General features: G+C 41.1%; 2 protein-coding genes across 3 annotated transcripts; both read left to right on the forward strand.

The window, feature by feature from the left end:
• Positions 1-591: 591 nt before the first annotated feature.
• On the forward strand, positions 592-11,913 carry cdv3 (carnitine deficiency-associated gene expressed in ventricle 3). Its single transcript, XM_035414472.1, has 5 exons — positions 592-1,023; positions 5,500-5,576; positions 6,171-6,304; positions 7,140-7,302; positions 7,862-11,913. The coding sequence occupies exons 1-5, from the start codon at positions 829-831 to the stop codon at positions 7,986-7,988; spliced, it is 696 nt and encodes a 231-aa protein (XP_035270363.1). The 5' UTR covers positions 592-828; the 3' UTR covers positions 7,989-11,913.
• Positions 11,914-12,958: 1,045 nt separating this feature from the next.
• Positions 12,959-24,521, forward strand: kif9 (kinesin family member 9). 2 transcript variants are annotated; one of them, XM_035412737.1, is made up of 21 exons: positions 12,959-13,095; positions 14,229-14,342; positions 14,932-15,097; positions 15,620-15,726; positions 16,082-16,312; positions 16,876-16,959; positions 17,358-17,450; positions 17,708-17,855; positions 18,178-18,242; positions 18,407-18,484; positions 18,842-18,910; positions 19,287-19,391; positions 19,773-19,828; positions 20,050-20,140; positions 20,698-20,828; positions 21,500-21,673; positions 22,545-22,753; positions 22,875-23,054; positions 23,327-23,445; positions 23,837-23,938; positions 24,282-24,521. In XM_035412737.1, exons 2-21 carry the CDS (start codon positions 14,247-14,249, stop codon positions 24,378-24,380), a joined length of 2,403 nt encoding a protein of 800 aa, XP_035268628.1. In that variant the 5' UTR covers positions 12,959-13,095; positions 14,229-14,246; the 3' UTR covers positions 24,381-24,521. The 2 variants fall into 2 exon arrangements, with proteins under 2 accessions (XP_035268628.1, XP_035268629.1); XM_035412738.1 differs by having other exon boundaries at positions 12,966-13,095; positions 14,208-14,342.
• The last annotated feature ends 3,407 nt before the right edge of the window (positions 24,522-27,928 follow it).

The raw sequence follows: 27,928 nt of genomic DNA on the forward strand, positions 1-27,928 counted from the left end.
TGCCATGCACAATAGATCACTAAGAAGTAAGTAAATAGTGCAAGAAAAGGCAGTAAAATAAAATCAATAAGATGCTTAAAATCTCGTTTGACGTGAAGAAATTGAATATTCGGCTTCTTTGTATCCCTGATACAAGCTACAAGCAATGGGGGAGTGATCACTTACATCATTGCAAAAACACCACTGGGTGTATGTTTAAGAGATCTATTGGTCAAAATTAAATCCAATCGGGTATATTTTTCGGGATTCTTTAAGAAAGGCCTCGTCGGCACGGTGGTCAACTAAGTGAGATTCAATTCAGTACAATTTCGCAGACTAAAGTGCAGAGGATAGCCTGTCAAGGTTCAGATCGCCAGTTACTTATATCTCATAAGTTTCATGCGGAGTTTCAAAAAAATTCTACGAAGTTATTAGTAAGCTATATGTAGCACTAGGAGGCCGTGTAGCCCCCCAGAACAATTTTGGGAACAGCACGGTTCAGTGCAATACTGAACAATTATTGGATTACGTTTCGTCTCGTCTTTTGGCGATTGGCTACAGAGCTTGTCGACTGGTGACCCGCTGTCGGTAGGAAAAGGGATAGGTTGCACATCCGGTGGTGTTATTGAGCATGTCAGTCAGTCGGAGTCAGGCACAGTTGGCGACTGTTAATGTAGCTGGCTGGAAAGCTAGCCAACGGTATTACTAATTGAACACGTGAATACAGAATATTCAAGACCTCGGAGAAAATAGTCAGCGTATCTGTTTAATGACGCCACGTTATTGAACAGTTTTGAATTCAGAAGTTACATTTAGCAATAGTTGCTTTTGTTAATTAAAAAAAGAAAAATGGCGGATATCGCAACGACTGGAGCAGAGAAGACTCTGGACGATTTCTTCGCAAAGCGGGATAAAAAAAAGAAAAAGGAGAAGGGTAAAGGGAAGGAACAGACGGCACCACCCCCGTCTAGTGTCTTGAAAAAGAACAAAAAGGAAAAGGAGAAATCAACAAAAAATGAAAACCAAGACACACAAGTGGAGAAGGTAACGATGTGCAATTTGACTGTAGTCTGTTAGCTTGCTAGCTAGCTCTGTAGCTAACATGTGGTAACTAGCTGTCTCTACCTAGCCGTTAGTCCAAAGCTATATTGACTCTTCGTGACGCCTGGTAAGAGAAAATATACCACACACAGTTTGGGCTACGTAATATATCAACGTGTATTTGTTCTTTACACTATTGTGGCCAGATAGCTAACTGTAGTTTAATAGAATAATTTCTAGAAAAGTCTCCGCGTTCGTACTGGCCTCCCATCTTAGTAACTTGGTAACGTTACTTCTCAACTGATTAAACGTTAGCTTGCGAACGTTATCGATAGTTGGATAAGTTAGTTTGTATGGTCAAGAGCACATTCTGACTCCCTCGGATTTGGCAAGCCACAATTTATTGTTTTAACTGGTGTCTTTTGGGTACACATCGCGGCCTTATTTTTGCCACTAAAACAGCTGCAGTCCAAGGTTAGAAACGGTAGTGTGTTCTGGTTAGCAACAAGTAGTCTAGCCGGTTTGCTTAGTCTGGTGTTTGAAAAAATGAGGATTGAGTGGTTGTAGTCAGATGTAACTAACGTTTGTGAGGCTAATTACTAGCTAACGGTTACCTGTAGATTCAGAAATGTTAAACTGTATCAAGCAGTTACTTGGTGGATGGCATATCTGCAATCCCAACCATGACTCATGTTGTTGGTTTGTTTATTCCTTTAAACAGCCCTTCCAGAACTATTGGTAGGCTAGTTGTACTGCTAGGGTGACTAGGTAGCAAATTGGACACACATGCTAGCTAACGCATGCTAGCTCGATTCGTGACACGTCGATTTACAGTTACAGATGGATATACTTGACTGTTTTTCTTTAGGCTAGGTAACGTTAACTAAAGTTGACTTCCTTGTTTTTCAAAATATTGAAGTAAAGGTAATTAACTGGCCGACTAGTCAACGTTGAATCTGGAAAGCGATTGTTGTCTGGCTACGCAGTGCAATCTACCATGTCTGGAACAGTACGTTGGGAACGTATGAAAACCTGGTTGCATGCAACACATAGCTAGTAAGCCTTACCATATTGCGACAGAGCTTATGCGAAGACAGGGCATTGCACTAAATATTCCAAGCACCTGTCGTGTCATGAAGGCGCTATGTCAATGAAATAGTTCTGCTCAAGTGCTTTTAGCGATACTAATAAATGTGTTGACTGTTTCACCAGTCTGTCGGCGGTGGATGTAGCCTAACTGAACACTGACATGCTGTGGTTATTATAATTCTGATAATGGCATTTATATTAATGTAAATGCTAAGGCCAAGTTAATGTGTCACTGAGGGGACTGGTGTGTTTGTTGCAAGTGGTTGGGGATTTCGTGTCAGGACTTGATTGGTGTGAGCTTGGTGGCGTCTGGGATCCAGATGGACCTTAAATCTCCATTTGTGTAAACATGTAGATGTGTGAAACTGTGATGTTTCAAACCCCCCACCACAGGTCATCACAGGTGAACGTATGGTCCATGGAACTATGAATGGTCTGTCGTTGAAAAGTTGTTTAAATTGTCGGGAGGAGATGAGTTTAACCCCCAAGTGAAAAAGCTGGGGTCAAATCTGTCTGGGCTTTAATTTTATTCCTCCCTCCTGGGATATTTATTTGACCCTTCTGAAATTTCTTGACTTTGTCAGTTACTGTCTTCAATAAATATATATCATTGTTTTTGTGTCTTAATTTGGACTTTTGGTGATGACATCCCTTGGGGCCATATTGGACCCTATTAGAAATGAACAAATTTGGCCTATGTGTCTTGATAACAAGGAATCATTAGTAGGATTTATGTTTCTGTGGGGACTGGAAATAAACGGATACACACCCACAGAGGGGAGGGGGAATTCTTTCCACAGATTTTTGAACAGGCAGACAGTTAATTTGTGAGAAAAGACCTCTTCACATTTCCTTCTGATTTTCTTGGAAAATTCTTCTTTGCCAGGTAAAAACATGCTCAAAATAAACAATCTTCTATTTGAGTATACTGTGTGTGATGCATGCATTTTAGAACACATTTTAAATGTTGAAGTTATACATATGGACATTCATTTTGAGAAAAAAACTGTTTTTATAATGAGATTACATTAAATGGATTATGTTTTTACAAGTTTCAACTCTGATTCAATTCATGTTCAGGTGGTCTCGTATATAGGTGAATTATTAGTGGTTTTAAATAAATGAGAATTCAATAGTTGCAGTAATTGGCATATTAATGTGATGGTATTTTAAAGGATTACATCAGTAATTTCCCATTTGTCAGTATCCTCAAAATATCCTATGTAAAGACCAAAACTGATAATGTTTCTGTCCAACTCAATGAATTTCTCCTACGAACAATTATTGTATGTCTCACTTTACGACTGTATACCAGAAGTTATAGAACTTTGTTGTTCAAGAAAGTATTCAAACAAGTTACACTGTTGCATTTGTCTGCATACTTAAAACGGTCCCCATCAAAATGAGCAATTTGCTCCGTTCTAAAGTAAATTTGGTAAAAACTACAATGGCCGTGGTTTTCGTGAAAATCAGTTGAACTTTCTGAAAATGAAAGACATTTGGTCTTAATGAGCTGTAATGACTTCAGTGTACAACTGAAACGAATGGCGTTCCTGGTTGAGCACTAGATGACATATTAAGCAAATGTCAAAAAGTACTGAGAGTTCGACAAACATTTTCTGTTTTGGTATTTTTATAGGATATGTTGAGAATACAGAGAAAAAAGAAAATTACCGGTGTTATCTTTTCACATTTGTTTAATTTGAATGAGGTTTCCTTTTTCCTTCACCAAAATGACAAATAAAACATTTTTTGATTTTAGAGAGTTCAAAATATGAATTAAATGCTATAAAAAAGTATATTATTTAAAATACATTTTGGCGTGCTGTTGGTCATTTGTGTGTTGAAAATATATTGGTCGCTTGTGGGTTAAAGATGCCCTCACTATTCCTGCCATTTCATAATTTTCCTCCTATTGAATGCAGGTCACAGAAGGGATGTACATGTGACCAAACAAATGTTTGTTGTTTTCTGAATTAATGGACAGATAGACTATTTGGTAATCTGCACTGTGCAGTTTTGTTGTCGGTTGAATGGAATTGAAAGTTAAACTAATCCAACTCGATAGCTAATTGTGCTCAAATGACCTCCATGTTTTCACTTCGTAGATGGCAGTATTCTGTTATACTCTGGATGTCAAAACAGTCTGTGATTTTCTGTTGTATGATTAAGGGGGCCTTGCCTGTTTTAGACAAGTGGTTGGTCTTGCCAAAGGAACAGTGTGTCCTGGCTGCCCGTAGCAATGGTTTCAGCACCTAGCGTTGGGATGGTGCTTTTTTACATCTTGTGTTACCATGCAGCACCTCTCTGATTTCTGTCGGTGGGTCTGAACAGATTAATCTGGTTGAGAGTAGGGATGTTGCCAGTTAATTGATTAACTGTTAATCATTAATAAGAATGTTGATAGATTAATTTTGATTAAAACGGTTAAATTTAATTATACCATTACAAGATGCCTACTTTATAAAGTTGTGAACTTGCTACTATTTTGCTAAACTGACAGCCTGCCATTTGCACTGTAGAATACTAATTGCACTATTGAAGAGATCAATGTGTTCTTAGTATTATATGAGTGAGTTAGTGGCTACAAAGTCATTTATTACTAAGTTGAGCATTAATAAGCAGCATTAGTAAGTAATACCTTTTGTGTCCATCCCAGTGGCAATACAGCCAGCCTGTAATAAATGTCAGTGGTTCTTCTCTCCTGTGCATATTTCTCTGTCCGTGATTTCATGTTCATGAAATATTGTTTTTTTGCTGTTATGGCTTTAATGCACAATTTAAAATCCTGTTCTACGGATGTTTTTTGATATATGCAACTAATTAATTGGTAGGCCTATTTTGGGTTATTTTTTTATAGGCCATATTATAGATTTTAGGCTCATCAGTTAATCGCTATTAATCAATTAATGGGTGCCGACTATCAATTAAAACAATTGCACAAAATTTACACCTCTAGTTGGGAGCAATGCAGTAGTAGTTTCAAATGCTTTGCAACAGTATGATTGGGTTTGTATCCCACAGTGAATACTGCAGGTTTTGATACCAGAGTGGGCAACGACCTTCAAGAGCCTGCGGGTCAGATAATATACCCTAGGAAACGGCAGGCTTGTGTGTTTTCTGCTCACGTCTGCTACTGTCAAATCTAACCAACCTATTTCAGAATACTTCTTGTGTATTCTATAACTAGTTAATAAGCTCGGATTATATATTTATTCTGTTAAGGGCTTGTACCTTTTGGACTGTTTTGAAATTATTGTAGTGCAGTTCATTAAAATTACTTTCATTATATACAGGTGATAATATTATGTCTATTAAATAACCTATGAAAGAAATTATTTAGGTTTGCTGATTTTTAGATGGTTCCTTTTACGCCCTGTTGTCTTTTAGGAGGATGAGGAGTGGAAGGAATTTGAGCAGAAGGAAGTGGACTACAGTGGCCTACGGCTGCAGGCCCTTCAGTTAAGGTAGGAATCTCTGTGAGCTGGTTATCTTTGTGCCAGCACAAACTAAGATCCTTTCACTCAGGAAGTTGTCCTGCTGCAAGTTTATTTCCTGTTTAGTTGGATGTTTGATTCATGAATTTAATTAAATAAATTGCAGCCAGATTGGGGGGTATCTGGCTTTTCACAGCATTATACAGTCATTGAAAAATGCTGGAATGTTAGAATAGATATTAATTGGATTAATTATCAAGCTTCAGCAGTTCTTATGAAATGCCTTACCTTACCACAAGGTGGCAATATTGGATTTAAAATGATTGAGTTGGTTTTGGCTACAGAAATTAAGGTGAATTTATTTTGGGGGACAAATGAAATATTTGCCAGTTAGCTGGTAATATAGGGTGGACACAGCAAGAAAAAAACAATAAAACCAGCTGGCTAGCAAGAAACACGGGCAAACTGTTTGTGCACTACAGTTACCTCAACCAAGAACTTGCAGCAAGATCCCTTCCCTGCACCATCTTTGTTTTCGGTGCCTTCAGTATATATTAGTATTTTTATAATGTGATCACACGCTTGAGCTAAACGAACACTTTGTCACACAATTATTTCCCTTAGTGATGAGAAGGAGGAAGAGGAGTACGAGAAGGAGGAGTTTGGGGAGGATGGGGAGATCATTCTCGTGAGCGGAGATAAAGTTTCAGGTCCATGGAACAAGTCTGGCTCCGCACCAGTTGCACCTGCACCTGTGGGTGAGTTAACAGGCCTTTCCAGCTGTGGTGATGTGCCTGTCTCTTTTCCTTTGATACACTCACTCACATGCTAACACCTGCAATATCATTCACACCCTTGATAAAGGTGAGCAATTGTTGTATAAAATAACGTGGGTAATTAGGTATGTTGTATGCTTAGGAAAGACAAAAATAATATGCCAAATTTTTACTATTACTGTCGCACAGAAAAAGATATTGAGTAATACATATTTTCAGAAAAAGTGACACAATTATCCCCAAATAAATTATTTGAAATAATTTCCAACAAAAAACATTAAGACTGTAAAAGGATTTCACAATTCAAACATAATTTAAATGTTAAAAAAAATAATAATTGTATGTACAAATTGTCACTTCAAAGTGGGTACAAAAAGTAGGCTATTTTATTTTTCGTAGCTATTTTAATTAGAAATTTTGACAGCTATCTGTTTGTCTGTGAGCCAACACTACAGGCTGCAGCATCATGGCCAAAAACTTTAAATCAGCCGTCAATTAAGAGATCATCTCTCCTGTACATCTTGATGCAGTATTTGGTGTGTTGATTCTGTGCAGTTCATGTGAAGATTCAAGGTGAGGACACGGTAGTTTGCAGAGTTTGCCAGATGGAGCTTAGACTGTACATGCTCACATCTAGTACAGTTTTCAGACATAACCACACGTAAGTCAGGGTCAGCTTATCTGAACAGCCACGCTTGAATATATTTGTATCCTCATCCGCAATCAAAGTATAGCTCGGTACCTTAGCAGAATGTATAGCAGAGAACTGCTCTGATTTGTATGCAAAGATGGCCAAATGTGTCTCTGCTCCATACAGAGGAAGAGGAGGTGCCAGAGGCAAAACCAACAGGCGTTTACAGGCCTCCAGGAGCACGGCTGTCTACCACTAAGAGAGGCCCTTCTCAGGGGCCCCCCGAGATCAACAGCGACACGCAGTTCCCTTCACTCCTGGCCACTGCCAAGCATGTAGAAACACGCAGGTAGGTCTTTGCCTAGATAAGAGGGGGCTACGGGATAGAATGGCTTTGTTGAAGCAATGTTGAAATGGTGGTTCTTCTTAAGGGAGTTTCAGATTTGCAGCCGTATTGGATTTATAGAAACAATTTTGTATCATTTTGAAATTTACTGAAGTCTTGCATTGCAAAGAATGTCTTGCATTGGAGTCTTGCATTGCAAAGGAAAGGTTGGTCATGACCGAAGGTAGAGCTGAGTAACTTTCAGGCCGATTGACCAAGAGGGGGCGTGGCGATGGGCGTAGCCTATCACAAAAAGGCGCATAACTCCCGAATGAATTCACAGATTTGCACAAAATTTTGTGGAAAGGTTGGTCATGAGCCAAAGAAGAGGTCATGTGTTTGTGTGAGGGTGTGTGCGTGGATGCATGCACATGGATGCATGCGCGTGTGCGGTCACAGCTATTGCGGATTCACGCTTGTTTTTTAATAAAGAACCCACATTCCATGGACTTGCCTGAGCCCAGCAGTGCAAGTTAACGGAGTACGAACGCAGCGCCCTAATGCTTGTGTTCTTGTGCTGCAGGGACAGAGAAATGGAGAAGACCTTTGAGGTGGTGAAGACCAGGAACCGAATGAGGGAGGAAGGTGGCGGGGCCTCTGCGCAGCAGTTGCAGCTGGACAACCAGTATGCCATCCTGGGAGACAAATAAGGCCTCCGGCTCAGCCCGTACCCAGCATCCCCAGCATGGTCTTTCCCGGCCCGCGGAGGAAACATTTAACAGCTGCGGGCTGTACAGCCCTGACGAAGCTGGAGCCGCCACCACCACCAGACTGCACACCCACCCACCCCACCCTCACCCACCCCCGTCTCCTCCCTCCCTCACACACACACCCACACAGACACAGACACACACACCCACATGAAACCTCTTCAAAAGGACCGCTAGATGAACAAAATCAAAACCCATCCAGTCTGTACCCATGTGAATAATACAAGAAAAACGTCTATTGTGGATCATACTCAGAGCACAGGTGGCACACCCGGTCTCTGGTTTGCTGCAGTAGCTCTGGGGGAGAAACTGAGCACGGAGAGCAAGTTTGGGGCGCAAAGTTAAGACGGCTTATATTTTTGCATTTGATATACGGCAGCCGTGCTGCATTTGGATTCGTCTGCGGTTTGGAGTTCTGATCTGGGCCAGGAGGGAGACTACCTCAGTTACACTTCGGTGGATACTGTGTTGACCAGGCTTAAGTGGCACCCGGAGTCAGACGAACGGCAGCACTCGACGCGCTGAGCTGTTCTCTGCTCAAACTTCAAGGCTACATTTTGCCCTCAGAAAGGGACTCGGCAAAGACATGTTGACAAAGGAAGCGGTTATAATCAGTTTGACATGAAATATCTATTTAAAGTGGCCTTACTGTGGAAAAGGGAACTAGATTCCTGTGCATTGTCCTCTGAGAAAAATCTGGCTTGTGGCTTCAAAGGGTGTCGTTGGCTCCTGAAAAGCACGGCTTTGAAAAATGAATCTTTTCCAGACTTCACGTATGGGAATGTAGTACGGAGCTGTAGTCTGAGTAACATGATAGACCAATGAACTGTTTTTTTGTTTATTTGCTCCCCACACTACCCCTTTCTTGCCCAACCCCCTGCCTTCCTTTTAGTTTATTTAACCTTGGCAGTTCCTTGGTTAACATTAAATGTGTCCTTTCTGATCTAACGAGAAATTAACCTGGTAAAAGTTTTAATTTGCTTCTTGATTTTTTTTTTTTGGTTTGGTCATATGAACAGCTTTACCCTTAATCTGATTGGTTTTCTCTGCTGACCCTGGAGTGAGTTTGTGAAGAAACTGAGAGGGAAGCTAAGTCAGTAAAACAAATGTATCCTGGGCCCCCAAAATATCTGTCCACAAGTCAAATTCTTTTCCTCCAGGTTTTTCACTGACGAAGATATGAAGAGCCATAATTCCTGTACTTGCAGGTGGCAAAGCTGTGCAAGGTCATTTATGCTCAGTATGATATTTGTGAAAAGTTATGGAAATTATTTTTTTTACCTTCATGCACATTTCAGGCAATATGAACCTTATTACAGAGCTGGTGGTAGTTCAAAGCAGATAGGCAGTTTAGATTTTGGTCATTTAGATTTTGCAGGGTTTAAACATTTTTCTGAACCTGGTTTGCTTGTTATTCACAGTAACTGCCAGTATGTATCAGTTTCTTACTCTTGAAAGGTATACAGCACTTGTATTAGTTTTTATGGAACCATGACGAGTTTAACTAGGTTATTCTTCCATTTGCTATAGCATTGGTTGCAAATTGTTTCCAATATTAAAATTATTTTGATATTTAATACATTTTAAGTAGTTTAAAAATTATAAAATGACTAAATTTAATATGTCGGTTGCTCTACCCTTAAGGTTGAACATGACAATGTTAAATTGTCTGAACTTCTATGTAAACAAGTTTGCTTTAAATTTATTTCTAGTTTCCGTTTGTGGTGTATTGTCATTATGGATTATTGCTCCAAATGACGATATTATCCCTTTAACAGTCGTCTCAAACAAGCATAATTTGTTTTGTTTTTTATGGGAGCCAGTTTAAGGATTAATTACAGTTTAAATCATGAAAAATGCAAATGTTCTAGGGTCTCTGAAATTTCTTAACTGTTTTGGTTTGTTTGAAAGCACTTATTTTTGCCTTGGGTGTAGAAAGTTATTTTTTTCCCTTGATTGATTAGTTTCCCCATGAACCGTACAGATGGATCATACAGGATTGATGAATTCATTTAATGTCTGTTTGGCCTCTGTTCTGCTGAATTCATCATATCCCTGCATTGTGAACTGGATGAATTGGCTGAGTTAATTGTTCATGAATGCTTTTGTAATACGCAGTGTGCTATTCAGCCACAGTGCAGTCTCCATTTGCACAGTTGCTCGCACTAGCCCATGGAGTGCTCTATCTTTGGAACACAGGACATTTCAGTATCTGCGTTTTATGTGAATTTGCATTCTGATAAAAAAAAAACTTTTCCATAATGTGCCAACTCGCAATAATAGTACAGATGTATGTCGTTCCTAATTTTATTACTTTTAACAGAAACGAGATGAAATTGGTAAGCTGCAAATGTTTTGGCATTCTGATCAAAACAAATTTTGCCACACAGTCTAGTAATATTACAAAACCCTTGAAGTGATCTCTGTTGGAATTTACACATGCTGAGCAAGCTAGCTAGAGCGTGCCATCTCGTTTTTGACATTTCATTCAAATTAAGCGCTTTCTTTGAATCTCGCAATGTTACCAATGGTTATGTGAGCATTAAGATAAATAAACCACACAAATGTCAGATGCCAAAAGATTATTTGGCGTTTGAGAAAAGCGTAAATGGATCTGATATGACATTTTGTGATGACAAGACTTATTGCTAATATATCGTATATGTTGAGCTGTGTTTCTGTTGACATTTTGAACAGAAATTAATGGGATGCTTCAGACGAGTTTGTTTGCTGTTTATATGGCTATTTATATTAAGTAAACCCGCATCATAGGTCTAGCACCCTCCATCAGTTCACCTTAGCGGTTGTGCTTCGGGCCACAGGTTGCCTCTTCATCCTGCTGCCCACCAGGTGAGCTGTGCAGTCACCGTACTGGAGGACTCCGCTGCGTGCACAGCTTTCGACCAACCAGAGGAGTCGCTGTTGCGTTACAAGGAGTGGCAAACCCTAGCGACTGAAGCAAAACCCATCTTGGGCAACACTACTGTCAATGGCACTTGGCTCTCCTCCTTTTGGTGTTTGCGCTGTAGGTTTGTGTTACACTGCTGAATGCTGATTGCAAGTATGAAAGATAAAGAACAGGGCTGATCTGTCTGAGTATGATTGCCTATACAATCAGTTCAGCATGGATGTTTGTGATCTTGTGTGTGTGATGTGGCCTGGGCATCTTTAATTTGAAACCCAATACAGTCATACCCTTGTAACAAATTAGCAGGTTTTCAGAATGTTTCGACCTTCCTCAAATATGCTATGGAAAGTACTATTGAGGACTGTTTGAAAACCTGGAGAGAACATCTCAATGAGTAAATTTGAAAAAACACAGGACCCTATTAAAAATATAAAACACTTTTGAGGATCAACCTCATAAGATCACAGTTCTCATCAAAAAGTAAGAAAAAAACCTTTTACTGGTCAGGCTGTGTAAAATGGGGTTTTCTCTGATGTGAGGGTACCCACCTGCTCTTGAATCTTTGGCTGTGCGTTTCCCCTGCTCACCATAGAATTTGTCCCATTTCAGAAACTATCAAAATTTGTACTTGAATTTTAAATCTAAATTTTCAGTACGGTAAATCTTAGTATTCATGACAAAGAAAATGGGAATACAATTATATAAATCATTTGAAAGTGTTATTATAATGGTAACAATAATCATAGTAATTTTAACTGCAGTCCAGTTCCAAAAAGAACTTTGTTTAGCCAAAGGCAAGTTTCAAAGCTTTATCTGTAGCATTGGTAGTTCAAAAAGATGTGTTCAAAAAGGTGTGAAGTGTGAACATTTCCCTTATGTAACAGTCAATAGTTTTTGATATGTTGCCACCCTGTAATGCAAAGTGGAAGTACAATAAAACCTCATGACTGATGAGAATTAAGGTTCTTGTTGTAAGTTTGAAAACAAATCTTTCTTTTAGAATGTCGTAGGATCTTTTGTCAAATTTCAAATGGTGCTCACATGCGCATAGACTATCAGCTAAGTACCTGCTGGTGTGACATGTCATACATAGGTGGTGAAACAACAGGAAAACATCTAAGTAAATGATAAAAATGTGAACGGCTGCAAGAAAAAACAACAGGTAAAAGGGCAGAGATAATTTTTAAAATTGCATGTCAGCTGATTAGTGATTGGGGTGGGTAGAGGAAAGCAATGCTGTGATACTTTATTTCCCTCAGTTTCTAGTATTATTTAATAGTTAACTATTGAATCCTTACATACAATATACACTTTTTTCAATTCAGAGGTAGAACTGTCGCTATACTAATTTAACCACTAATATACATATTTGATCTAGCATAAGATTTCCAATAAAATAAGATGGCAGACAGCTGCTGGCACATTTCTGCCACAAAGTTATGCCCCTTTAGACCAGGGGTGGGCACGGAGAGCTGTAAATATTCACGGATTTCATGCCAAGGGTTAAAAATAAATAAAAAAAAACAGTGGCACTGGTATGCCTGTAGGCAATCTACTGTAGCTATCATTGTAATGCAGGCCAATAAATCACTTTCTTGCTAGGTAACAATAGAGGCGGAAACTGAATCTTCGCGTTTGTATGATTTCATAGATGGAATGCTACAAAAAATCGGGAATTATTTTTTACAGATTGGGTAGTCTTGTACAGAACTAGTCAAAGACAGCTGTTTTTGACGAGTGGATCGGATATGATAAAAAAGAATGCTAGCAGATTTCTTGTGCAATATTACAACTTCAAACAGGCGCTTATCTTCATCATGAACTTAAAATATTTTATGCGCTGATCTCAGGTTAGTGGCTGACTAGCATCTAACGTTACGACTAGCTACCGTTTTATACAAAACGTATTTGGAATAAATGCGCATGTTTATTATTAACAGTTCTGAATAGTTATTAGTGATGCAGTTAACAAGAAAGTGTCATTTTTCTCTACTTTTCCATGTTCCAAGTTCATTCCGTCCGGAAATGATACTGGTTTCCATGAGAACAGCAGTAAACATTTTGCATGAGACTTTCTTTTGACTGCGTGCAGAAGCTACGGAAACCAATAAAGCAAGCTAGCAAACTGCTTCATAGCCGGTAAGTACACCGTTTTCGTATTTGTATTTTGTTATATTTCCGAATAAAATGACCCAACGAATCGAATCAAAGGAAACGTTCGACATGAACGCAACTTATAACAAAAAGGTCGTGTGCAATGTAATGGGATAGGAACCGAACTGAGCATTATCAGAAGTTGATTCGGAGGCGATTGGCCTTGAGTGTACGAAAATTAAACATTTCTCTGCGCGGAAATCCTCAGAATCAACCGCACTGCACACAGAACACATTTTGGAGCAATTAGAAGGCTCATTATATTTATTGTAGAGAATTCCATATCAAAGATTTATAAAATGACAAGACTATTGTCTACATTGCACACGCTGGAGAGGGTTGATAACATTGTCGATTATTCAGGAACAAACTTATCCGTTCAGAATTCAGTGTCAAGCTTACAAAAACTGTTCTGTAATCAAGTCACACACAAACTAGAACAGGAAAAATAATCAATTTTAGAGGGCAGTATTTGAAAGACCCTTTTGGTAGATATATTTTCAAAAACTGGAACTGAATAGGCTAAATCATAGGTAAGTTAACCAAGATAGGTTGAAATGATCTGTACTGAACTGTAGAATCTGAATAGAAATGTTATTTTCTGTCTCCTATTTTATTTGGCTGCATAATAAAAAATAAATGAATACATAAAAAATAAAATAATAATAATAATAATAATAAAAGATTAAATAAAAAGTACTGGTTCCCACACTTCACCAAAATTTCCATTGATAAGGGTACAGTAGTGCTAAGGATACATAAATGAAACACGTTAGGGTGTGTTGTTAAGCAAGTAAAGTTTGTTTAAATTAGGACTGATAATGGAATTCAAATGTAGGAAATAGAGAAGTTCAGCACATATAGCTACCATACACATAAAAAGCTGTGCTCTGTGTCCTAGGTTCATTTGTGAATGAATGTGTGCGAGTCTGTCAAAAAAAAAAAAAAAAAAAAGTACTGAAATGACGGAATTTTTGAAACTGGGGTAATTATTTTGACTGAATTAAATGATTTGCATTGATAAGATATGTGAACATGTGCTACTGAGAACATTGTTAAGTAAAAAATATTTGTCATGCAGTATATTTTTCATACAGGGCACATGATTTTTCTTGTAGTTTGTCCCAGAGGTGACCATGAACACCCATGGCAGTGAGGTGAAGGTGTTTGCTCGCACTCGACCGACGGCTAACTTTGCCCAAGACCTAATTGAATACCTTCCAGATGGCCAGGTACACTATGTTTACACTCAATCACTTAAAATGTGGTCCATTTCATATACTTGTTACTATTCTACTCTTTATCTGTAACTCCCACCTCTTCTTCCAACCACTGGCTTATGTCTTCAAAAGAGAAGATCTTAGTGCTACGCTAAAAGAAACTTGACAAAGCTTGGGCAAATCCTGCTCTGTATATTCGGTACAGATTTATCTACAGAGGCATTGTAATTACTTCCAAAAGTGCTAACCATTGTTTTGATACAGTGCAGTGAACATAGTTCAGTTTTTGCTGAAATGTAGTTTTTCCGAATGAAAGTTTTCAATATAAATATTCACGATGTCATTTATCAAAATAAGGACATCACTGTTGTAATTTTGTAAGGCACTTTATCACTCACGATTGGTCTGCTTTTTTCATGATACACCATGCAGTGCATCATTCCCAGTGATTTCACTCTGTGACCCCTGTGAGTCTGAACATCTGTTTTCATCTTCTCTTCATCTGCCCTTGTTTCTGTCTACCACATCTTGTCTCTTTCTACCACATCTCTCTTAATTCCTTTCTCCTGTGATCTCACTCACTTATTTCCCCTATTCATAGACAGTGAATGTCCGTCTGAAGAAGGATTCCAGGAAGGGGATTGTGAATAACCAACTGAACTCTTGGTCATTCCGGCTGGACAGAGTCCTGCATGACGTGTCCCAGGAGGAGGTGTACAGCAGTGTGGCCCGGAGCGTAGTGCTGGGGGCTCTGGATGGGTACAATGGTCCGTCCCCCCCCACCCTCACCCCAGTCCTCCTCTGAGTACTGTCTCTTCACTTTTTGCATGTCTGCCTGGACCAGGGCTGCCCAACCCTGTTCCTGGAGATCTACCATCCTGCAAGTTTTCATTTCAACCCTAATTTTTGGCACACCTGATTCTGCGACTTAGAAGCTAAATGAGATCTCTAGCTGTTGAATGATGTGCGCTTTGTTAGGGTTGGAGTGAAAACCTACCGATGGTAGATCTCCAGGTTTGGGTCTAGACTGTGTCCATGCACAACCACCTAGCCTCCAAAGTGAAGAATGCTGTGCAGGGGATTCATGCATCTATCAAACTGGCCAAAGCCAGTTTGGGCTTCATAATTACTAGTGTAACTATCATACTAATTGTCCCCGTGCAGAATCCAGCTGTGGAGTTTATATTAACAATTGAGTTGCATATTATTGTGATATATTGTATCAGAAGCTGGAATTTATGTGCACAACACATGGATGAACCTGTGTGTTCATGGTGGGTCTCTCCCAGGTACAGTGATGTGTTTTGGGCAGACTGGGGCAGGGAAGACCTACACCATGACAGGTGCTACGGAGAGCTACAAGGAGAGAGGGATCATTCCCCGTGCTATACAGGAGGTACTATTGTTCTTCACACTACAGCTCAAACTTCCACATTATTTTCTTAATTTTGTTGAGTTATAGTAACTAATAAGCGTGTTGACAAAGAAATTAGGCATGATCTGGGTGTTAATTGAAAACTGTGCTCAGAAACAACAACCTGTAAAATATAAACCTGCAGAGATGTTAACACCCAATCAAAAGGGTAGTTCTATCATGTAGCATTGTCAAAGCACCAGTGCCAGGCTACCAATCGAAATCATCTTTCTATTATTTGTTTGTTCATTTAAATATGCATTTCTGTGTGTGTTAGTGTATTTCAAATGTATTCCTTGTCCCCTGATATGTCTGTTTCCCCTCTTGTCCTGTACAGGTGTTTCGGGAAGTGGAGCGGCGGTCCGACCACATCATAACAGTTCGATTGTCCTTCCTGGAGATCTACAATGAGACGTTGCTGGACCTGCTGTCCTCAGTGAAGGACACTCCGACAGGGGCGCCCGCGGTCATGTCTATCGTGGATGAGGGGGGTGGCGGCGTCACCGTGAAGGGCCTGTCGATGCACCTGGTCCACAACGAAGAGGAGGCCCTCAATTTGCTCTTCGAGGTGACCAGAACTGTGCCTGTTTTTCAGCCCTGAGGTTCAGTGGAAGATTTTCCTCTGAATGTTTCTCTCAATAAGTTTGTTTGTGGGACCAGTCAGAAATGAGAAAGGATAAAGTGAGGTGTGTTTGTTAGTGGTTTAATATGAGGTAAGTATTATATAATATGAGTAAATATAGAATATTTTGGTAAACATAATGTAACTTGAAGATAAAGAATAAAAGAAAGAATAAAGAATATTTATATAGTGGCATTTGATTGGTTTTACCATTCCCGAAATCCAATGGCAAAGTTAGTGTGGCTGTTGCAGATTAATGGGTTTCCTATTCTGAAATATAGTTATTTATTTGATTGTTTTAAGCCATTCTAAAAAAACTGTTTGTGAGACTGGAATGGTTCTATTGCTCAGATCCTTCTGTCATTGTTATTGTTCAGTGTTGTTTACAAAAGACTGAATGCTTTTTATGGACTATTTGAACAAATACAGTAATTGATCAATTGATAACCAAATAATCTATAGCTGCAGCCCTATTTAAAAGCTACTGTTCCTTTCAATAATACCATCAGGGAGAGATGAACCGGATCATCGGAGCTCACACCTTGAATAGAAATTCTTCCAGATCTCATTGCATCTTCACTGTCCATATTGAGGTAGGAAGATATCTAACCTGATACAAATACGAAGAAAAACGAAGAATGGGATGAATGGTTCAGGAATTTTTCACCCATCTGTTCATGCTCTGTTATAAGAAATTGTTATACCAAAGTATCACCACAAATAACATATTGAACTTTACTCTTGAAATGTTTGTTTTGAAGACATGAATTTTACCTCAGTGGTTGTAATTTATCTACTTATAATTATTTTTCTTACAAACATTTTCTGGATCCTAACCCCAAATATGAAAACATCTGCTTAGATGTTACCTACCCTACCTTGTCATGTAAAAAGTCCCATGATGCCATCTCCTCCAGGAAGACTGGGGGCAAAAAAGACAAATTATGCTAAAAAAGACATTCCTTTCTTTTGAATTTGAAATCTGTTTCAGTCTCACTCAAGGACTCTGTCAGATGCCAAGTATGTCACCTCCAAGCTGAACCTGGTGGACCTGGCTGGATCAGAAAGACTTGGAAAAACTGGGGTGAGTTCCGACTGGCTTTCTCCTATCTCTATTTTAGTTGCGTTTAATTGGCAAATGGAAGGAAATATTATGCGAGATGCCATGAAGTATTTTAACCTAATAGCTAAATATTTTTAAGTGTTTGCTTGGGTCAGTGGAATGTTGCATGGTCAGTGACTTTTCAGTATCATGCTCTTCATCACTATGGTCGCTATGATCACTATCACTGTAATCTGGTCTGATCTCTCTGGTCTTCTCTCTCCCGCATCGCTGTTTAGTCTGAGGGCCAGATTCTCATAGAGACCATGTACATCAACAAGTCCCTGTCGTTCCTGGAGCAAGCCATTCTGGCTCTGGCAGACCGGCGTCGGGACCACGTGCCCTTCAGACAGAGCAAGCTGACCCATGCCCTCAAAGATTCACTGGGTCAGCTGAGTCACCTGCAGTACTTTATGTGATCTCTGTGTGAATTACCTACACTATCTGTGTATATATCTGTATACATTTTATACAAAAAATGTATTTATATATAAAAGCATATGGTATATTTTATATATAAAATATATAGCATGTATATTTATATTTCTGCAAGAGTGAGGATTATAATTTATTGATTATGAATAGTAAGAATAATGAGTAGTAAAGTGTTATTGTCAAAGTAGAAGGTGCCAATGACTTATACAGTATGTTCAGGATCCCAAAGTTGTAACCATTATATTCATGGTTTGTATATAATTCCTCTCGGCAGGTGGAAACTGCAACACAGTGCTGGTGGCTAATGTTTATGGAGAGGTCGCTCAGATAGAGGAGACGGTAAGCACAGAGGGAAAGATGATGTTCTCCACACTATGACTGCTGCCTGACAGACAGCTGGTTCAGGGGTGTTTAACCCTGGGAATAAATACCAAAGACCAGTCCTCCACAGTGCACATCTGGAGTAGCTGTACTGCTATTGCAGCTGTTGTTCTTTTTTCCAGCTATCCACTCTCCGCTTCGCCAGCAGGATGAAGTGTGTGCGAACAGAGCCGGCTGTCAACGAGCACGTCGACCCCGTGGTCCGTATGACATCCATTCTCCTCAGTCGAAATACAACATAACCTCCTGCTACTGTTCCATATGCAATGCACGTGTGTCCGACTGTATTGATTACTGGTTAAACCACTGTGCACGACCAGAGAATTTGGCTGTAAATTCCAGTTCAGAAATGCCAGTGTCTCTAATGCCATAAGATGCACTTTATTTTACGATATCTGCAACCTCAAACGCTGGGTCATAAATATATTCACATTAGTGTAGGGTTTGTTTGTAGTCAAGTCAAGAAGACGTAGCAAGCAAAGTGAATAGATGGCCAAACCTTGATGGCTTGTACACCTGTGCACCATATTGGTGATGTTGTTGTGTCATGTATGCAGATCCAGATTAAGAAGCTGCAGAAGGAGATACAGTTACTGAAGCAGGAGCTATCCATCCGGGATACACTGGTGAGCTAACATGCCTTCCCTGTTTCCCAGCATTCAGATAGCACTGCACAGGCTGAAGTGTCCTCCTGATGCAGGAGCCTACCTTGTTCAAATGAGGGCTCTCACCCCACTGATTTTAGTAGCGCTGTACGTGTTTTCAGGAGTACCACTGCTAGCACAAAATGCGGCCTAAATGCACCTGCAAAAATTTGTTTGAAGCATTATGAGAATCAAGCTTGTTAGCAATGCTAACTTAGGATAGTATTGCATTGTCAGACAAGAGTGACAAATTAGAATTATATGCTTAGTTATGAGCAGTCCAATAGACTTTTTAAGACTTGTTTTGTTGGTATGTTGACAACCAATCCTAAATATTGTTCTTCTTCTTTTAAAAAAGGCCAACCGGACTGGGATGTCCTATGGTGCACTTACAGAGACCCAGGTAGCAGAGATTCAGAGCCAAGTCCTGAGATACTTCGATGGAACTCTGGATGAGATCAATGTGAGGGGGCTGCTGATTCCTTTGTTCTCTTTGTATCCTCCAATGTGTCTAATGCATAACCTCAGAAAGAAAGCTGTCTTATATCACGTGTCTCAAGTTTCCCAGAGAAATTAATCCAGAATTAACAACGTAACTCATAAACTCACAATATCTGCTGCCTATTTCTCAGATTATAGTGTGCAAAATATGAATCCAAGACCGATGCGTGGAAGCACAGAAGAAATCAGTTCTCTGTTTTTGGGTTACTCAATTAAATAAAGTATCGGCTTTTGGAGGTGTGTATGAGAATCATGTTTTCTAATAAGGTTTCCTCACCATGAATAATAATGCACTTGTGCTTTACTTTTTGATGATGATCTGTGTTGTGTTTTGTCATTGCAGATAGTGAGCATCAGACAGGTCAAGGAGGTTTTTGTCCAGTTCAAGCTCGCTCTGCAGTAAGTGACAAATGCTCTGTTACTTAATCTTGAATGCCTGTTGGATTTCACCCTCTCATTGCCTATGAGTTTGGCTATAGTCTGTTTAATGTGCTTTCTTTGAGCAATTGCTTCCATAAAAACCATAATTTGAGTTTGATAGTTAAGCACCTTTTGTGAGTAAAGCCTGCAGACACTAAAGTGTTCATGGAGATGACAGATGGGTTATGTGTGTTTTACAGGCAGCGGGAGCAGAAAATCAAGGCTGACATGATTCAGAACTTCGCCCTGGCTGAGAAAACACAGAGCACACAGTCAGCTGCTAATGCAAAGGTGGGTGTGGAGCCTGGGGGAGGAGGCTGCAAGAGAGGGGCGGGGAAAGGCAGGAATTTGAGGTAAAATATTTGGAGACAAGGAAGGCCACAAGGAGAGGCCAGGGCGGAGTCTCCTCTGGGGTTTAAGATGGGGAGTGTTTGAGTGACAGCATGGTAGTGTGGAGATGAGCCTGAGGTGTGACAGATTTGTTTTATTTTTCAGTCCAGTCTGGAGGTGAAGCTAAGGCATGCAATAGAGATTGCTGTAAAACCTGAGTCAGTATGTGCCATTATACAACCCTTGGGCTGCACACCATGTTTGATGGGTCATGGCAGTATTCCGTGGCACAGTATTCCTCATTTTACAACCTAATTAATCTTTTTACAGAACTGTGAATGATTGTAGAAATAGCTCATGTGAAAGATTAATTTGGTGATTTTTATAGAGGAACATCACGCTGATATTTTTACACTTGCTTTGGTTAGGGATAGGGTGGTCATGAAACATTCACTACCTTAAATTATATCCAGTTCTGTTCAGTTTGTTTGAATGAATCAGCCAGTGCTTCCTTTTAGGGGCCCAACGGAATGGTGGGGGAAATTGATGGACCTAGTTTTGGAGTGGGCATGGCCCCTCCATTGGAGAAGAACAGTAGACTCCAATCCCCCCACAGGTCCAAAACCAAAAAGGGAAAAGACATCAACCGGTGAGTGCGATGATCTGCAGTGGCAACATTTTTTTCCACATTATTTCAACTGCGCTGCTGTCTGCTAGGCTAATTATGTGTGTGACAATGCTATTGGTAGTTTGGTAGTTTGTGAGTTAAGCTGTTTCTTCCTGAGCAAGCATTTATGTTGTTTCAATTAAACCTGCTTAGAACTGTCTGTGCAAGTCTCCATTTAAGGTGTTAATTCTTCATTTATAGTATTATCAAACACTGTCTTCAGTTTATTTTGTCAGGATTGTTGAATAAAGATTTTCTCTTCAATCTGAATGAGAAAGCCATATATTTAGGATTTTTGCACAGAGGGGTTTCGAGGACAGAGGATTGGAACCCCTGGATTGTCTCTTGATATGTTTTTCCTTTAAAAAAGGCTTAATTTTTCCGAACATTACAAAGTGATATTCTCAATTTGCCAATTTCTTTATAATTTTACCTCCAAATTTTAAGAATTGTGTAAAAAGGGAAAGTAATAGTAATTTGTGCATATGTTTATCATTGCCTGCTCTGGGAGCAGTGTACACCTTTTCAGTCACGTAAGATTTAAGTACATCAGTTACACACTGCTAGCCTTTGAAAGTTTTTATTTTATTTGAATATATCCTACATATACCCCAGCTGTCCCACTGTCTCTCCCCACCCCTGCATGCTCTCAGGAAGGAGGGAGCAGGGAGCCCTGCCCAGGTGAAGGAGGAGCCAGCGGTCTCGTCCACATCCCGGATAAACCCCCTGCTGGTGTCACAGAAGGACATAGACGGCCAGGAGCCAGAAATGCTGAGCCAGGACTCCCAAGGGCCACCGGCGGGGGACAGAGAGAACTTCAGGGCTGAGTACTGGCAGCAAGAGATGTTTTACCTGTCCATTATAATTTTGCACCTCCAGAGAGATGGAACTAATTGAAACTGTTGAAAGAATCGTACATATTTGCTGCTGAATGTGCCCATTGCTTCAACTGCATCGGTTCAGCAACAGGCAGTTCTGAGAATTGGCCCATCATGCCAATATAATGTATTGTGCTCACCAAGAGACTATGCCACAAAAACAAAGTTATTCTTTATTTGGGAATCACAATAAAGTTTTTGAAAATATAAGATGAGTTCTTGGCTGCATCAGCCTTGCGCTAACCATTTTCCTCACTTTTGAACGTAACTCTAAACTTGTCCCCAACCCCTAAATATAGGCCTGGTAGTTATCTCAGATATAGGATGTTGCTTTTAAAAATGAATGCAATACAACCTTAACATAATTGATTATACATTTTAAATTCAAGCATGTCTGGTTGAAGCAATTTATTTAGAAAATTTAACTTCATTGAAAACCAACCAATGTACATAAGGCTTTTTTTTTTTGCACTTTTGTACATTGCTTTGGATAAAAGCGTCTGCTAAATAAATGTAAAATGTAATGCTATATAGTCTTAGGACCCTATAGTGAAAAGATTTTGGTCATCTGAATTATGGATTAACCCTCTATACTTGACATAATGTGAATGATTAGAACTCGATATTTAGACTGTGCATGACTGATCTTTGTAGTGGGAACCTTCAGTGAAACAGTGCCCTCTTTATGTGTGCTAGTAGCGCAGGCAGAACTTTATCATCGTTCTTACTGAACTGCTCTGCTGATGAAACAACACTGTTACCCATAGTCTTTGCCTGTAATTACCTCACAACTGTCTGTCCTCATCCCTGGTGCTTCAAGTTCCCCACCCCCAAAAGCTGCAGCCTTCGAGGACTTCAAGGCGGAGCGCGGGAGCGAGATAAACCGCATCCTGAAGGAGAACAAGGCGGTGCTGGTGGAGCGGCGGCGGCGTCTGCGGGAGCTGACGGACGGGGTGAACGCGGCCAAGCGGGAGATCGACCGCACCAGCGCCGAGCTGCAGCAGCGACGGGAACAGAGCCAGCGCCACGGTCTGTCCCCAGGGCCACCGCCGCCCGTCGCCATCCGCTGTAGATAGGAATGCTTCAGGAATCGAATAAAAGCGTTACTTTATTAACTCTGTGAGTTCATTAAATTAAAAAATCTCCGCAGGGCGATTTGTGAGTGCAGACGGGGAGCCGGTGCTGGAGGAGGCAGAGCTAGCCTTGCTCCTGAGGCTGCAGGAGCTGAAGGGACAGTACCGTCAGCAGTATAAGGAGCTGCGCGGCACCAAGGCTGAGGTCAGCTACTGCGAACACCTGGTGGACCAGTGCAGGACCCGTCTACTCAGCGGTGAGCCTGGCACCCCGCCCCTGCTCCAGTGAAAGACCCAAACTTGTTAGCGACTTTGCAAGGCTGCATTGCTGCACTGTTCCCAGCATTTAAAAATCTATATTGGGTAAATTCTTGAATGTAAGACCAGACATTTGTTGGGGCCTCTGCTCAGTTACTCTAAAGACATAGGCTAACATTTGTTAGGCTAACAAGATTTCAGCCTCTCGGTGGTGGAGGTTTTATGCAGCCCAGCTCTGACTAAAGTATAGCCCTTGCCTTTTGTGCTTTAGAGTTTGAGAGCTGGTATAATGAGTCCTTCCTGATTCCTGAGGAGACGCAGGCTATCCTGAGATCAGGGGATCCCGCCATCCAGCCAGGACACATCCCAATGGCCAAGGCCTTGGCTCTGGTCAGTTTCCCAAAATAACACCCACAGGAGCAGCATGTAGATCCCCAGGACATGGAGGAATATTTCAAAGGAAGAACTACTGTACACCTATTGAAAGGCAAATTCTATATGCAGAAGTTTGTCAAATATTTACAGATTAAATCACAAAATGGATTTGCTGTGTCCTGCTCAATGCAGGCTGAAAAAGAAACGTCAAGACCTGCAGCGTCTGCAAAACATTTACGTACACACAAGATGAGTTGCGTAAAGTGCAGACACATATTTAAAGGATGATACAAAAAGACCAGGATACAGGAAACCGAATGTAAGGCTTTGTATGTTATTCAGAAAGGGGTTTCATTATTTATGTTCTGTTCTTCTTCTTCTGTTCTGTGACCATGTCATCCAACAGGAGGAAGATGATCAGGAGCACTTTGAGCATCTCCGGTCCGAGTTGTTGAAGAGCCCTGGTGCTATCTCCTACTTCAATGCCCATGACAGGACTTTGCAAAGGGTGCGCAATTCCACTTAATAAATATCAAACAGTCAACTCTGTAAATATCATCCAAAATCTATCCACTTTCTATATTGTAAAAGTAATTTTATGAAAACGATTTTAATGATTTCTTTACATTTTAACATGGCGTCAAACTGACACTTGAAAGAGCAAGGGCGTTCCATTTGCCTAATACGCGCATCCTTTCCTTGCTACCTTTTTTAGTGTCCTCTAATGGGTGGACCTAGGAGTTAGGAAAGGACGCAAGGAAAGGAAGCAAGCGGTTAAAAAATAAGCAATTGGAATGTACCCTGTATTTACTATAAGCTCCTAGGCTTACCCTACTCCCCTGTATCTGCAGAGAAACTACACCAGGACCTCAACCCAGAAACTGCAGCAGAAGAGGAGCTCAGAGGACAATGGGAGGACCAAGCTGCCTGCCATCCTCTCAGTGACCTGAAAGTAGCACTGCCAAATAATACCTCACTGCAGGGGGGGGACTACTGTATCCAAACACTCTGGAGGATAACAGATATAAATGAATAGCACCCATTGAATTTTGCTCATTGTTGTATTAAGCATGAAAATAAAATTAATGATGATCAAAATGGTCGTACTAATTATTCCAACCTAAAATACTGTTTGTCTTAGAATTTTATAATATGCATTGATGGCAGCAGTATGGTGCACCTGAATTCCTAAGTGAAGACCGCAGTGCATTTTGTCATTATGGACGTAATCATGGATACATGAAAAGAGGAAAGTTATCTTCAAACTAACCCTAGCTGTAACAATAACCCTAACCCTAGCTGAAACCCTAACCCGAACACTAACCCTAAGCCGAGCTGTAACCCTAACCCTAACCCTATCTCTAACCCTAACCCTAGCAGTAAACCTTAACCTAACCATATCTCTAACCCTAACCCTAGCTGAAACCATGAGCCTAGCTGAAAGCCAAACCCTAACCCCAAACCTAGCTGTAACCCTAACCCTAACACTTGCTGTAACCCTAACCCTTACCCTAACCCTAGCTGTAAGCCTAACCCTAACCCTAACCCTAACCCTAGCTGTAACCCTAACCCTAACCCTAGATGTAACCCTAACCCTAACTCTAGCTGTAACCATAACCCTAACCCTAGCTGTAACCCTAACCCTAACCCTAGCTGTAACCCTAACCCTACCTAACCCTAGATGTAACCTACTAACCCTAGCTGTAACCCTAACCCTAACCCTAGCTCTACCCTAACCCTAAACCCTAGCTATAACCCTAACCCTAACCCTAGTTGTAACCTAACCCCTAACCCTAGCTGTAACCCTAACCCTAACCCTAGTTGTAACCCTAACACTAGCTGTAACCCTAACCCTAACCCTAGCTATAACCCTAACCCTAACCCTAACCCTAGCTGTAACCTAACCCTAGCTGTAACCCTAACCCTAACCCTAGCTGTAACCCTAACCCTAGCTCTAACCCTAACCCTAACCCTAGTTGTAACCCTAACCCTAACTCTAGCTGTAACCCTAACCCTAACCCTAAACCTAGCTCTAGCTGTAACCCTAACCCTAGATGTAACCCTAAACCTAACCCTAGCTCCAGCTCTAACCCTAACCCTACATGTAACCATAACCCTAACCCTAGCTCAAACCCTAACCCTAGCTCAAACCCTAACCCTAACCGTAACCCTAACCCTAACCCTAGCTGTAACCCTAACCCTAACCATAGCTCTAACCATTACCTTAGATGTAACCCTAACCCTAACCCTAGCTCTAACCCTAACCCTAACCCTAACTCTAACCCTAACCCCATCTATATTCCTAAACCTAACCCTAGCTGCAACCCAAACCCTTACCCTAGCGATAACGCTAACCCTAACCCTAGTTCTAAACCTAACCCTAACCCTAACCCTAACCTAACCCTAGCAGTAACCCTAACCCTAGTGTTAACCCTAACGCTAACCGTAGCTGTAACCCTAACCCTAGGTGTAACCCTAACCCTAATCCTAGCTGTAACCCTAATCCTAACCCTAGCTGTAACCCTAACCCTAACCCTAGCTGTAACTCTAATCCTAACCCTAGCTGTAACCGTAACCCTAACCCTAGCTGTAACCCTAACCCTAACCCTAGCTGTAACCCTAACCCTAACCCTAGCTGTAACCCTAACCCTAACCCTAGCTGTAACCCTAACCCTAACCCTAGCTGTAACCCTAAACCTAACCCTAACCTTAGTTGTAACCCTAACCCTAACCCTAGCTGTAACCCTAACCCTAACCCTAACCCTAGCTGTAACCCTAACCCTAACCCTAACCCTAGCTGTAACCCTAACCCAAACCCTATCTGTAACCCTAAACCTAACCCTAGCTCTAACCCTAACCCTAACCCTAGCTATTAACCCTAACCCTAACCCTAACCCTAACCTTAGCTGTAACCCTAACCCTAACCCTAGCTGTAACCCTAACCCTAACCCTAGCTGTAGCCCTAATCCTAACCCTAACCCTAGCTGTAACCCTAACCCTAGCTGTAACCCTAACCCTAACCCTAGCTCTAACCCTAACCCTAACCCTAGCTGTAACCCTAACCCTAGCTCTAACCCTAACCCTAGTTGTAACCCTACCCTAACTCTAGCTGTAACCATAACCATAACCCTAGCTGTAACCCTAAACCTAACCCTAGCTCTAACCCTAACCTTAACCCTAGCTGTAACCCTAACCCTAACCCTAACCCTAACCTTAGCTGTAACCCTAACCCTAACCCTAGCGGTAACCCTAACCCTAACCCTAACCCTAGCTGTAACCCTAACCCTAACCCTAGCTCTAACCCTAACCCTAACCCTAGCTGTAACCCTAACCCTAACCCTAGCTGTAACCGTAACCCTAACCCTAGCTGTAACCCTAACCCTAACCCTAACCCTAGCTGTAACCCTAACCCTAGCTCTAACCCTAACCCTAACCCAAGCTGTAACCCTAACCCTAACCCTAACTCTAGCTGTAACCCTAACCCTAACCCTAGCTGTAACCCTAACCCCAACCCTAGCTCTAACCCTAACCCTAACCCTAGCTGTAACCCTAACCCTAACCCTAGTTGTAACCCTAACCCTAACTCTAGCTGTAACCCTAACCCTAACCCTAACCCTAGCTGTAACCCTAACCCTGACCCTAGCTGTAACCCTAACCCTAACGCTAGCTGTAACCCTAACCCTAACCCTAACCCTAGCTGTAACCCTAACCCTAGCTGTAACCCTAACCCTAACCCTAGCTCTAACCCTAACCCTAACCCTAGTTGTAACCCTAACCCTAACTCTAGCTGTAACCATAACCCTAACCCTAGCTGTAACCCTAACCCTAACCCTAGCTCTAACCCTAACCCTAACCCTAACCTTAGCTTTAACCCTAACCCTAACCGTAACCCTAGCTGTAACCCTAACCCTAACCCTAGCTGTAACCCTAACCCTAACCCTAACCCTAGCTGTAACCCTAACCCTAACCCTAGCTGTAACCCTAACCCTAACCCTAGCTGTAACCCTAACCCTAACCCTAACTCCAACCCTAGCTGTAACCCTAGATGTAACCCTAACCCTAACCCTAACCCTAGCTGTAACCCTAACCCTAACGCTAGCTGTTACCGTTACGCTAACCCTAGCTGTAACCCAAACCCTTTCCCTAACCCCAGCTGCAACCCTAACCCTAACCCTAGCTGTAACCCTAACCCTAACCCTAGCTGTAACCCTAACCCTAACCCTAGCTGTAACCCAAGTTGTAACCCTAACCCTAACCCTAGCTGTAACCCTAACCCTAACCCTAGCTCTAACCCTAAATGTAACCCTAACCCTAACCTTAACCCTAACCTTAGCTGTAACCCTAACCCTAACCCTAGCTGTAACCCTAACCCTAACCCTAACCCAAGCTGTAACCCTAACCCTAACCCTAGCAGTAACCCTTAACCCTAGCTGTAACTGTAACACTAACCCTAGCTGTAATCCTAACCCTAACCCTAACCCTAGCTGTAACCCTAACC

Source organism: Anguilla anguilla, chromosome 4 (assembly GCF_013347855.1).
Source record: "Anguilla anguilla isolate fAngAng1 chromosome 4, fAngAng1.pri, whole genome shotgun sequence".
Lineage (NCBI taxonomy): Eukaryota > Metazoa > Chordata > Actinopteri > Anguilliformes > Anguillidae > Anguilla > Anguilla anguilla.